At 50.7% G+C, this 13,031-nt stretch overlaps 1 protein-coding gene across 10 annotated transcripts in view; it reads right to left on the reverse strand.

The window, feature by feature from the left end:
* Nucleotides 1-7,511: 7,511 nt before the first annotated feature.
* Jade2 (jade family PHD finger 2) overlaps nt 7,512-13,031 on the reverse strand; it is a 46,301-nt gene continuing 40,781 nt past the window's right edge. For 8 of the 10 annotated variants that reach the window (XM_029483636.1, XM_029483639.1, XM_029483640.1 and 5 more), the window contains 2 exons: nt 12,596-12,727; nt 10,385-11,789 (listed from right to left, as the gene is read on the reverse strand). In XM_029483636.1, the coding sequence (XP_029339496.1) occupies nt 10,984-11,789; nt 12,596-12,727 (938 nt within the window). In that variant the 3' untranslated portion in view covers nt 10,385-10,983. Of the gene's footprint in view, nt 11,790-12,595; nt 12,728-13,031 lie in introns of all 10 variants that reach the window. The other 2 variants (XM_029483633.1, XM_021177531.2) reach the window with 1 other exon arrangement.

Raw genomic sequence — 13,031 nt, forward strand, 5'->3', positions numbered from 1 at the left:
CCGACCAAACCTCGCTCTTAACCCCTTCAACCTCTCGACAGTAAGTAACCTGACACCGAGCAGTACAGGTGCACGTACATGAGGGCAAAACACTCATACACATGAAATAAAAATAAATAGTACCTAAAAAAAAAAACCCTTCAGCTGTTGCTTAGGCCAACACATACCTACAGCAGCCTTGTCCGCCCACGGATCCTGGCAGGTGCCCAGCTGGGGACACTGTGGCGTCTCTAGTTAGGACGAAGAGTCTCACCTGGGGAGTTGAATTTAACTCAAAGGAGGCATTCTGGCCGTTCGCCCCACTCCCCACCCCCTTTCTCTTCCTCCTGCCCGCCTGCCCGGGATTGGAGAGCCTGGCTATAGGCTTGTGTGGTCCAACTTCTCTCCTTAGAAAGTTGTAAGAAAGCCACACGGTGGTAGTGCTTACTTTTAAGTCCCGCACTCGGGAGGCAGAGGCAGATATCTCTCTGTGAGTCTGAGGCCAGCCTGGTCTACACAGTGAGTTCCAGGACAGCCAGGGTTACACAGAGAAACCCTATCTCCAAAAACAAGTAAATAAGAGACACCCACTTCTGCCACATGGGCTCTGACTCCCTCTCTTCAGAGCCCTCTGACTGTCCATGGCATTTAGTGAGTCTTATGGCCTCCAAATACAATTTCTGTCTCAGTGTCCTGTATCATATGTGAGAGAACTGAGGGGTGGGTTGGGGGTGGGGATTAGGAATCGTCTACCCTGCTCCTCCTTAGCTCCCACAGACTAGCCAAAGTTGGATTCCACCAAAGTTCAGCCTAGGGAGCCAATGACTTCACTAAAGCTACTCACAGAGTAAGGATGAGGGGTCGCAAAGGAGTATGGGTGATCCCCGAGAAGCGGCACTGGAAGGTGGGCACAAAAATGAATGGCTTCGGTGGTTGTATACATGGCGCCCCCTTCTTTCAGGTCTTCCAAGCCCCTCCTGAAACCCCCAAGGCTACACACAGTTAGGAAAGAACACAATTGTGATTAGCTAGGAGGGTATCTGGATAGTCAGGTGAAGGTCCCAAGACCCTCCATCCCTCCTTCCATGGGGAAACCTCAACAGCCAACAATCCCAGCTATGCTGTTTGTTTGTTTAATGATATTTTGCAGAGAAACTCATCAGCATGTCTGAAGGCAGCAGCCCTTTGTCTTGGAAAACAATCCTTTATAACAGCCAAGACCTTTCTGGAGGCAGGAAGATGATTCTTCAGCAAGGAGTGGCCAGAAGCTGTGGCTAGAGGCAAGAGCTATACAGTCTTTGCAGCCCAATATCCCAAACAACCGATACCAGAACCAACTAGCCCCTTGCATTCTGCAAATAGCAGTGAGTAATGGGTGTTAGGGGTGTTTTGTTTTGTTTTTTTTTTTTTTACAAGCTACTTTTCTCCCTTGGTTTCCTCTGCACATCTCTGGCTGACCTTCTGAGTCTCAAGTTGATCATAGCAGTCAATCCCTTGAGGGAGGGCAGCGGAGGAGGAGGTCCAATTCAGATTCTTTTCCCTGACCTGCTCTCAGGTTACAAGGTTTCAGGTGCCCTGGTGACCACAGCTGAGGAAGGCCCCAGCCACTCAGAAGGCTGGCAGCTGGGTCTCTTTGGCGCAAGCAGCTGACTGTCACATACACCTCATCTCTCATCCCCACCAGCTGTTTCCAACTAGCCCCTGTCAGGAAACTGCACAAGGCTAGTACCTGCCCTAACCCCAGACCACAGTTGTCCTGGCAGGCTTATGAAGAACTCAAAAACAAACAGGGCTGACTACCAGCTCGGATTCCAGGAAGTGCAAGTTGGTAAACCCGGTTCCTCTGGGCAACAGCTAGGTCGCTAGCATTCTTTCCCTCAAGACCTTTAGAAAATCATCAATTTGTCTGCTTTGTAAGAATGTGGTGTTAAAGGGGCTGGGAAGTTGGCTCAGCGAGCAGGTACAGACATGGTCTGCTCTTGTGGAGGCTCTGTTGGCTCTCAGCGTCAACTTGGGGCAGTTTACAACTCTCTGTAACTCCAGCTCCAGATGACCTGAAACCCTAGGCACCGGGAGCATGTGTGCCCACACCCACACGTTGTTGATACATATGTATGATCAAAAAAGAAAACAAATCCACATTTTAAAAAGGATTTGGCTGTTAGGGTGCAGCCCAGGCCGCTGCTCAGGCCTCTTTCCGCAGCAGCCTTGCCCTCTTACACAGGTCAACTCTGGCTAACAGACTTCCAGAGACCCATTTTGCACCTGGCGATTGACCACACATTCTGCTCTCCACTCTTTTCCTGGCCCCTGTAAGGGAATTTGAGAGTCTTGCAGTAAAACCACTCCCACCCTCAGAACACTAAGAGAAGACCGCCCCCCCCCCTGCTTCTACTATGCAGACCCTGATTCCTGTGCTCGGAGCCCCCATCCTGACGTCTATAGTGCTGTCTGTCTGGCCATGGCAGGAATTAACTCTTCTAATAAACGTTGACCTCAGCAATCCATCTCCGTGTGCTTAAATCCACCTCTAGGTGATCTCTTGGCCACCCTGGATAAAAAGATCCAGGCAGGCATTTAGCAAATGAGGAAACGGCAGCTCGAAGGGCCAGAGCGCAGGCCTGCACTTCTCCAGGAGCTCGAGGCCCACGGGACTCTTTATTTCTAGCGCATTCATAGTAGAAACCTGCAGTCTTCTTTCACGGTGCATTCAAACACATCCTGGACACTCCGATGGCCACATACTGTCTGGTGGAAGCTCAGCAGGGAGGGGAGAATGAGTAGAGGCTATGGACTGAATACAAACTTGTGGACCAGCACAACACAGCCTTGAAAAGGATGCCACTCAGATCACAAGCCTCAAAACCTGCCCGAGAAGGCCAGGCCTCATGGATGTCAACCTTCAACACCTCTGGGCCTTGGTCCCTGCCTTTCCTCATCCCTTTGACTTCCACGCATGGCTCATCCATCCATCCATCCATCCATCCATCCATCCATTCATTCATTCACTCATTCATTTAACTACATGATAATGTAGTTCAGGCTAGCTTCAATTTCAACATATAGCAGAGGGTAGCCTTGTACTCTGAGATCCTCCTGCCTCTACCCCAGTGCTGGGGCTGGAACCCAGGGCTTCCTTTACTCTATCTGCTGGTATCAAGAACCAGTTTTGCAGATCAGCTCCAAACCCAGGAATGTCACACATAGGTGACACCTGTTGCCATGACAACCACATACTTTCCCAGAGTCCACTTCCCACACTTACCTGGTTATGTCACAGCCTAAATAAAAGACAGACCCTTCCCACCATCTCTCCCTTTCCCTTTGTCTTTCTTTCTCCTGTTTGTCTCCAATAAACTTGTGCCACGTGGAACTGCTTTGGCCTGGTGTGGTATGTCCGCTAACACATCACTACCAGCCCCTCAGATGGTTTTAGTTCCCACCTCCTGGCGTCATCCCCCAGCAATGCTGAGGATGGAACCCAGAGTCTTATGAGTGTTAGGCAAGCGCTCCATGACTGATCACTTCCCCAATTAATCCTATGCTTTCAATGGCCTTCTCACTTAGCAACAGATGAGTCAGGATCCATGGCATGCTCTGATTGGGCAAAAGACCCAGGCTGCATGGATTAAAATTTACCCTTTTTTTTTTTTTCCTGCCTGAGTCTAGATGCCCCTAGGTTAAAATCTAGCTGCCCCTAGATTAAAAGCCTTCTAGAGGACCTGGATTGTTGGCTCAGAGGTTAGAAGAGCATTGTTTTCTCAGAGCACAATCTCCTTTAATTCCTGTTTTAAGAGTTCTGACGCCCTCTTCTGGCCTCTGTGGGCACCAGGGATGTGTGTGTGGTGCACATATTTATATGCAGGCAACACACACACATCTGAAAGAAAAAGAAGAAGAAGAAGAAGAAGAAGAAGAAGAAGAAGAAGAAGAAGAAGAAGAAGAAGAAGAAGAAGAAGAAGAAGAAGAAAAAGCAGCAGCTCTCATCTGGTGTGGTGGCCTGGTGTCACGATGGTTTGAATGGAAATGCCCTCCATAGGCTCATATATTTGAATGCTTGGTCCCCCGTCAATGGTGATTATGGGCTAACCCTTTGAAACTGCAAGCAAGCCACAGATTAAATGCTTTCTTTATAAGTTTTAGTCGTGGTGTCTCTTCCCAGCAATAGAACAGTAGTAACAAGGCACCTGGTCCCTCTGAGCATACACTCTGTCCAAGGGGCTGGCATTTGAAGAGTTTCTCCCTCCCAGGTCAGGAGGATTTTCCTAACCCACTGTGCAGAAAGCCAGGTAGGTGGATATGGGATTAATGATGAAAAAACTTAGCCTTGAGTCGAAGTTGGGAGACCCTAAGGGTGTTGCCAGTATGCAGGGAAGGCCCAATGGAATTTTTTTTTTTTAAGATTTCTTTTTTTTTTTAAAGATTTATTTATTTATTATATGTAAGTACACTGTAGCTGTCTTCAGACACTCCAGAAGAGGGCGCCAGATCTCGTTACGGATGGTTGTGAGCCACCATGTGGTTGCTGGGATTTGAACTCTGGACCTTCGGAAGAGCAGTCAGGTGCTCTTACCCACTGAGCCATCTCACCAGCCCCTTAAGATTTCTTTTTAATTGGGTGTGGTGGCCTAGACCTTTAAACCCAGCACTCAAGAGGCAGAGGCAGGCAGATGTCTGTGAGTTCTAGGCCAGCCTGATTTATAGAGTGTAGCCAGGGATACACAGGAAAATCCTGGAGAGAGAGAGAGAGAGAGAGAGAGAGAGAGAGAGAGAGAGAGAGAGCCTGTGGAGGCCAGAGGGTGTTGAATCCTTGGATACAGTTGTGAGTTGGGGACTGAACTTGGGTCTTCTGGGAGTTCAGCAATCACTCTTAACTCAGGAGCCATCTCTCCATCTCCAGCCCAATCATTTTTTTTCCCTTAACATTTGTGTTCTATTCTTGTGGGTACCGGCATGCCATGTACATATCAAGGCACATGTGTGGAGGTCAAAGGACAATTTGCAGAAGTTAGTTCTTCTCTTCCTGACAGCATGTGTCTTAGCTCACCGAGTCACCTCATTACTCTCCCTCCTTTTTTTTTTTTTTTTTGAGATGCTGAGAACAGAACCTGAGCCTCCCTCATGCTAGGTGAGCCCTCCACCCTTTAGCTCTTACCGAGACTCCAATGCGAGCACTCCCGTGTCTAACATGCACTTGTCATTGCTGCAAAGCAGTTGTGTCTCATTTTTAGTAGCAGAGTGCTTGATTTTTTGGTTTTTGTTGTTGTTTTTTTGTTTTTGTTTTTGTTTTTTTGAGACAGGATTTCTCTGTGTAGCCCTGAATGTCCTGGAACTCACTCTGCAGAGCAGGTTGGCCTTGAACTCACAGACATATCTGCCTTCCTCTGCCTCCCAGGTGCCACCACCACCCAGTTTTATTTTTTCATTTTTATTTTATGTGTATGGTGATTTTTTAAAATCTGCATTTATTGTGCACCACTTGCTTGCAAAGCTCACCAAGGCCAGAAGAGGGCATCAGCTGCCCTGGCACTGAAGTTACAGATGGTTGTGAGCACCCACGTGGATGCTGGTAATCAACCAGGGGCCTCTGGAAGAGCAGTCAGTGCTCCTAACCGCTGAGCCATCTCTCCAGCCTCTACATTCTATCATTTTTACCAAATTGTGACAATTACATAATTGAGAATAATTGAGCAAGTAATATTAAATGCTTGCTTCCTGGCCTTTGGGCTAACATCATGCTAAAAAGAAATGGTTTCCAAGTACAGCACGTTATTGTTAACCATATACTCATCTGTGAGCATCAGCTCCCCGAACCCCAGCTGTTTCCTACCTCACTATGCCCACCAAACAACCCCTCACTTTCTTAACAACCCCTCACTTACTTACTTTCTTTCTTTTTTTCCCAGAGACAGGGTTTCTCTGTGTAGCCTTGGCTGTCCTGGAACTCACTCTGTAGACCAAGCTGGCCTCGAACTCAGAAATCCGCCTGCCTCTGCCTCCCAAGTGCTGGGATTAAAGGCATGCGCCACCACTGCCCGGCAACCCCTCACTTTCTTATTCCAATCCCTGGCAACCAACCTTCTACTTCAGTCTCTTATAATTTTAATTATTCTAAATTCCTAATATGATGCAGATATAGTGGCTTGTGCCTGTATTCCCAGATACTTAGGAGGCTGAGACAAGGAGGATTGTGAGATTGAAGCCAACCTAGACTATGTAGCTAACTAAACCTTGTCTCAGAAGAAGAAATGATTACACATCCTGCTATTCATCTCCATCACTGTGAGGACACAAGCGACATGGAAAACTTATCTGACTCATGATTTCATAGGTTTCAGTCTGAGGTCAGATGGCTCTGTTGCTCTCGGGCCATGGAGCAAGGTATCATGGGGGCAGTGCATGGCAAAAGCTTCTTTCTATGACCATAAGAGTCAAGAAAAATGGAAAGGGCTGAGGTCTAAATACTCCCTTTGAGGACATGTTCCCAGAGACCCCAGTTTTCTCACCCCTTGGCCGACCACCTCCCCGTAGGGTCATGTGATGGCACTGAGTCAGTCCTGCATGGACTAGGTGTGGTAGTCACTGTCATCCCAGCACTGAGGGAGGAGAAAGAGGAGATTGGGTTCAAAGTCGTCTTCAACTCTACAGAGTTCCACGTCAATTCATGAAACCCAGCCTCAGAGGGAATCCACTTACATGATGTCACATATCTATACCCTCTATCCCACGAGTTAAGGTAGTGCTAGGAACTGAACCCAGGGCTTTGTGCATGCACTCTGCCCACAGAGCTATGGTGCCCGGCCCAGTGCAGCTTCATTATCTGTTTGCAACCTGGGGTTCACCACAATCCAGAGATATTAAAGGGAACATTCTAGAAATAAACAACTCACTTTACTTTGTCACTATAGTATTTGTCATCCCAAGGAGCGTGGTAGCTGTGTATAGTGAGTTTGGGGTTTTAATTTACACAAGGTGTGTGTGTGTGTCCAAGTGTGCACATGTGCAAGTCAGTACACAACTGCACTGAGGATTAGGGGCACACTGAGTTCAGCTTCTTAAAGTTTTAGGGGGACTGACCTCAGATGACCTCTCCAACACCCCCAAACTTGCTATGTATTGGGAGGATAACCTTGGGCTTCTGCTCCTCCCAATTGCTGGGATCTTAGGTCACACTTATTTCCATTGGCTCTTGGGGTTTCCAGCGAGAGGTTGGGTGGGTAGAGCACCTTAGCAGTATGTGGTCAAGGTACTACCTACTACAGGAAGGAATGGTGCCACTCCCTCAGAGCCATTCTCTCTGCACCCGACCTTTGATATGGTATTTTACTGGAGGCTTGATTTCAGGCAACTGTCTCCTCTCTGACCCTGAATGCCAGGAGCTAACCCTGAAGATCATGACACTCCCTCCCTCTAAGGTGTAGCCAGTGGTGTGTGCTGAAGGTTTGCAAGCTTGCTGAGGATACTGTCGTAGGCATGCGATGGGATTTCTAGGTCTCTTACCCACCTAACACAACAGAACATCAGGGCAGCCAGCACAGAGAACATTGCTTTATTAACCGAGTTTGCCAACACATGAGGAGTGCTGTGGGCTCCTTAGACACAGACCCTGGTGGGGGCCGGCAATCCGGATGCCCCAGTGAGTGAGCAGGACAGGACGGGGCCAGAAACTATGCAGCAGCAGCAGCAGCAACACAATCATGCAGGGCACAGTGGGCACTGGCCACGCAGGGGTGACCGAACATTCTATTGCTCGTTAAGGATCGCGAACAAGGACAATGTACAAAAAGGAGAAATAGGTCTTTGCGGTAATGAAAAATACATTTTTCTCTACAAAGAAATCTTCTCTAATACAAGAAAATAAATATTGCAACATAAGCCAAAAATAATTTAAAATTGCTCTTTTCAATATATTTTTTTTCAATATTTCTCTTGTATATTAACAAATGGCACATCACTTTCTTTGAAACAAAGACAGAAGGTGTCTCCTCCTGTGACATTCATATCACCCTCCCCACCGCCACCCCCAAATGATTTGGATGGAGCACAAGCGTGCATCCTTGGGAGAAGGCAGCAGGAAGCGGCTTAAAGAACGACCAAAGGTCCCCGACTCCAACACTTCTGGCTCTTCGGCCAATGTGGCCAGCTGGGCCAAGGGCACGGGAGAGTGGCCTCAAGGGTCTTACTACAGAGATCACGGACTGTTATGCAGAGCTTCAGGTATGGGCACAGGGTGACCTTCCATGACAACGGTGAGGAAACCCAAAGTCTAACCTGCTGCCATATTCCTGTAGAATCAGGCAGTTGAGTCTCTAGAAACCCCAGCAAGTTCCATAGGGTATCCATGCATTGCACATACATCTGCACGCACGCACGCACACAGTCCAACACCTATGCCCGGGAACCTGGGTGGTTGGCTTCTCCAACAAACCTGAGGCCCTTACTCACCCTCTCGCCTTTCACAAAATCAGAGCCCATTTAATAAAGTAAATGAGCATTCTTTCTTTTACTTGTTTCAAAATACACTTATGATACAGAAAAATACTTTCCTTGTACGTTAGCCTGTATCCTGTGATGAGGAAATGAGGTGGAAGGGGTACGTTAGCCAGAACGAGTCACAGAGTCCTTTTGCCCTCCCTAGAGAGGGGTTGTGGGTGAGGGCAAGAGTGGGCATTGCCTCAGGCCTGGAAATGGTGCCTTGGTCATAGTGTGGCAAAGCCATCTACACCCCAGACAGTGTGGCCTGGGAGGAGCTAGGGAGAGGTTATGGGACATCTGCATCCTCCCCTGCAGCCTGATGGACATCTTAGGAGTGGAGATAGCTGCTGGATGAAGACTGGCATGGGGCTCGGTCTTCTGAAGGGGTCTGCTAACCAGCCGGCCATTATGACAGACAACAACTGGGCTTCCCTCCCTCCCCCTGCAGCGTTTGATTGTTCTTTAAGCCCCCATGCCCTTCGTGTCCCACAGGTCAGACCACCAGGCAGTTCAGCAGATGAGATTGTGACCCGAAGTGACTCAAAGCACAGGGGAGAGGAAGGTCTGTTCAGAGGCAGTAAACAAGAGACGGGGCGGGGATGCCGACGCCGACTGAGCTGTCACTACTACCGAGACAGGCAGGCAGACTAAGTCTATGTGGTAGCCGATGCCATCCGGATGCCCAGGATCCTTGGAGCCCACCCCACGCCCTCGGAGTCCATTTGGATAAGATTGGATCAGATTGGTCCAATCCCCAAACTGAAGTCATTAATCTTTGTTTCTGATTTTGCTCAAACTCACTGTCGTACCTTGATAGTTTTGGAGTCGAGGTGGGTGAAGGTCCCGTGTGTTTTGCTCTTTGTGTATCTAAGTGGTGGCAATGGGGGAACCACGCTGGATTCACAGTCAGGGTTCTCCCTCCCCTCAAAAGGGGGAGGGAGTCCTCAAAGTTTAGGACCACACTCACAGTGGCTCAGCCCAGGGACCGTAAACCAACAGCAGCAGCAGGCGGCGGCAGCAGCAACAGCAGCGCAGCCTTCTCCGAGGCCTTGGGCCCTTTCTCTGTTAGGTGTGTGCAATAACCGAGTCTCTGAACTTTGTTGCTAACCAATTCCTTTGAACAGGAAGTTCAAGTCGACAGTTGTCAGGTCCGGGCTGTGCTGTGTATTATGGTCAAAAGATTCTTTGGCATTCTCAGAATGATTCGACTGGTTCACTGGACTTTTGCAAGGTTCTGGTTGGAGAAGTTCTGGCTTTACCAGTGGCGGAAGTGACCCAAGAGTAATTCATAAAAGAAAAAAAAAATGTTTTCACGGAATTCCTTTGTTCCCTGAGCTATCTATCACCCTGGGGCCACTCCATCAAAACTCTTCAGTCCTACCTGGGGGCTTGGAGGAGGGAGGATTTGTAGAGGAGTAGGAAAGGGGGGGGTACAGTAGGGAAGGGGAGGGGTTAAGGCGCTAAGGGACAGAGGAATCCAGGAATATCCAGCAACATTCAGCCAGCCGCAGCAGGCCGGCATCGGCCTGCCCTGGGCCCCGGGATCCCACTACACTTGTTGGAAGGATGTTTCCACAAGGAAACCAAAGAGGAAGCTCATCTCTTAGCAGGACTAGGAAACGTCAAAAGGCAAACGGTCTGGTCTGGCCAGCTCCATAATGGAGACGGCAAGACCGTGGCCGAGACTGGCCCCAAAGGAAGAAAGAAGGAAGTTAGAGCCCCAGAGTGATTCTCTGCAGTGGGCTGATCTGAGCCCCAAGTCCCGGGCCGGGCACTGGCCCTCCCTTGGAGCCCTCCACCTGTACAGGGGGAGGACTGTTTGGGGAGTCCCCTGAGTAAAGAACACAGCTCAGGAAGGATCCAGGGAACCCTTTCTCAGAGCTGCTCGGGCTGGGCACTGGCAGGGACAGAGCAGCAAGGGAGGGGGGTTGCGGGTGGGCGGGCGGGCGGGCCTCAGATGGTGTGGGCTACTCAGGAGCCAGTGGGCCCCCTGCACCCCCTCAGTGCTTTCTCATAGAAACTCGTTGTGCTTGTGACAGTGACTAGACTGGCTGGGTATCACTTGTTAGATACTTCCTTAGGGATCATGGAGTGCAGCAGGACACCTCCCCACCCAAAATGGACCCCAGTGCAATCTGGGGGTGACAAGGCGGGGCAGACCCTGGGATGGCCCATCTGCCATGAAATAATGCCCAAACGACAGTCTGTGTCACCCAATGGCAGTGGGCAGGAGCCCTGAGCTCTCTCCCTCACCTTGTCTACATCAAGCCAGAAGCCCGGCGATGTGGCATGGGCTGGGACCAGGGTGGCACATAGAACCTGGTATAGTCCCCGTGGCCAGGGCCACGGGAGGAATCCTAATGTCCTACGCCAGCACAGAGGAAAGACAACGGAGTGGAATTCAGAACTCTCTCTATATTAAAAATAAAACCACAACAGAGTGGTGGGTCTGAGACACTCAGCAGTTGGAAATGGCAGTTGTGATTGGGCTGAGGCCTTGTAGGGGGACCAGGGCAGGGCCTGGGTGAATTAGGAGGCCAGCACCCCCATGCGAACCACCTCCTCTGCCCCTGCCTCCCTGGAAGCTCGTTGTACCCCACTGTCCTCTGCTTCTACCTCAGAATCGCTCATCTCCTCATCAGAGAAGTAGCCGTCAGCCTCGGTGTCAAAATGCAGGCTGACCTTTGGCCTCTCAGCCACAGCAGACGGCAGTCCTGTCCCAGCATCGGATCTAGCACCCGGAGATTTCCGACTGACCTTCATCTCTCGGGGTGGCCGGAGCCTGCCCAAGGGTTTAGGGCTCACTGTAGGGCCAGGCACTTGGACATTCAAGTCGGAAGCCATGGGGGCTGTCTTGTCTAGGATCTCGGAGGCCAGTGGTGGAGGGCTTTCCAGTGCTGCTGGGACTGGACAGTCCCCAGCTGCAGGGCTGGACGGCAAATGAGAAGACGTCCTCCGTGGTGGCTTCCTCATGGGTGGTCCTTGCGTCCCCTTGCCATCCTGGGCCCAGGCCTTCTTGGGTTGCTTTTCTGGAGTGGTCCATGCACTGGGCCCATCCTGCAGCGGGGATGGTTTCTTCTTGGCAGGCAGGCGAGTGCGGCCTCGGGCCTTCCTGGCAGGATCACCAGGTCGTAGCGAGGGGTCCCTCATGAAGCTGAGCAGCGTCTCCTCATCTTGTAGCAATTCCTCTGACAGCAGACCTGGAGCAGGATCCTCCCGGTGCCCACTGTTCAAAGACCACTCGCTCATGGCCATGTCCTCTGCTGTGATCTGAACAGACTGTGCCAACCAGCTGTTGAAGAAAGTGCCGTCGATGGGGAACGAGGTGGACAGACCTGATGAATGGGAGACAGGAGGCAGGTGAGATACCACAGGCGTATGAGCTCAAGACAACCGACCCACCCAGGCAAGCCATCCTATTCTGTCCACACATCCCACCAGTGCCACCAAGGAGCAGAGGCCAGCCCCTGCTCACCAGGTTGACTGACCCCAGGACCAGCTTTTTAAAATTGTGGAGTGGAAAGGAGTAAGTGGTGAGTTAATTCTTTGTTCAAACAGTAAGTATTTATTTCAGTGGCAAGAGCAGACCAGCCAGCAGGGGGCGCTGCATCTTTACAGGCAGTGCCTCCAGCAGCTTGCAGGAAACACCTGATAGAGGTCCCTGAAACAGGGTGGCCGGGACCTTCGGTTTTGGGCCCGGTTTTACTGAGATAAATTGTGGCAGTGACTAGGGAACCTGATGTCACTTTTCTCGGTCTCTGGGTGGCTCAAGAAAGGTCAGCAGGTTTGTGTGGCTGGGTTGAGGGGGCAAGGCACAAAGAGCGGTGGAGACTCTGGAAGGGGGGAACAGGGATAATCAAGACCTTGAGAGCAATGTAGTCCTGCCCTCTCAGCATGGAGGTGATTTCCAGGGACCTGTGGGGGCATCCAGCACCCTGGCAAGGGCAGCTCCCGAGCTGGCAGAGCTCTATCTAGCCAGAGTGTCTTGGGATCTCTTGTGCGTGAGGCGGAGCCGCTGTGCGCCCTGGAAGAGGAAGGGCCTAAGCAGTCCGTCTCTGCTTCATGCTGCTTGGTCCTCTTCTGGGTGAAGCTGAAAAGCGTAAAGTCAGCGTCTGCCAGGCCACAAGGGCCCTGCACTTACCCAGCTGCCCCAGCACAGACTCGGGCCCAGCCTTCACTTTCTCTTTCTTCTCAGGGCTGCTGCCCTTGGGGCCCTCTCGGCCTTTCCTTTTCGAATCATTCTTCTTGCCCTTTGACCTCCTCCCAGAAGGCTCTGTGTTGGAGAAAGAGTTAAACCTGAGTGGCTGCCCCTGGGTGCCCTGGGTACTGGGTCTACCAACCGTGGTACCAAGGTCAGAGTCAGTGTGGCAGAAACCGGGGCAGCAGGGGGTAGGACACAAGGGAACTGCCCACAGCTCTATGAAGGATAAAGGAAGGCATAAGTCCTGTGGGACCTGGACTTCAAAGTGCACTATGAACTGGACTACAAACCCCACAGACCCTGGAGAGTTCTACTGAGTGGAAAAGGTGACTGGATGCTATATGGATCAAATGCCAGGGTAAGGAGCTGGACACAG

This window comes from Mus caroli, chromosome 11, assembly GCF_900094665.2.
Source record: "Mus caroli chromosome 11, CAROLI_EIJ_v1.1, whole genome shotgun sequence".
Lineage (NCBI taxonomy): Eukaryota > Metazoa > Chordata > Mammalia > Rodentia > Muridae > Mus > Mus caroli.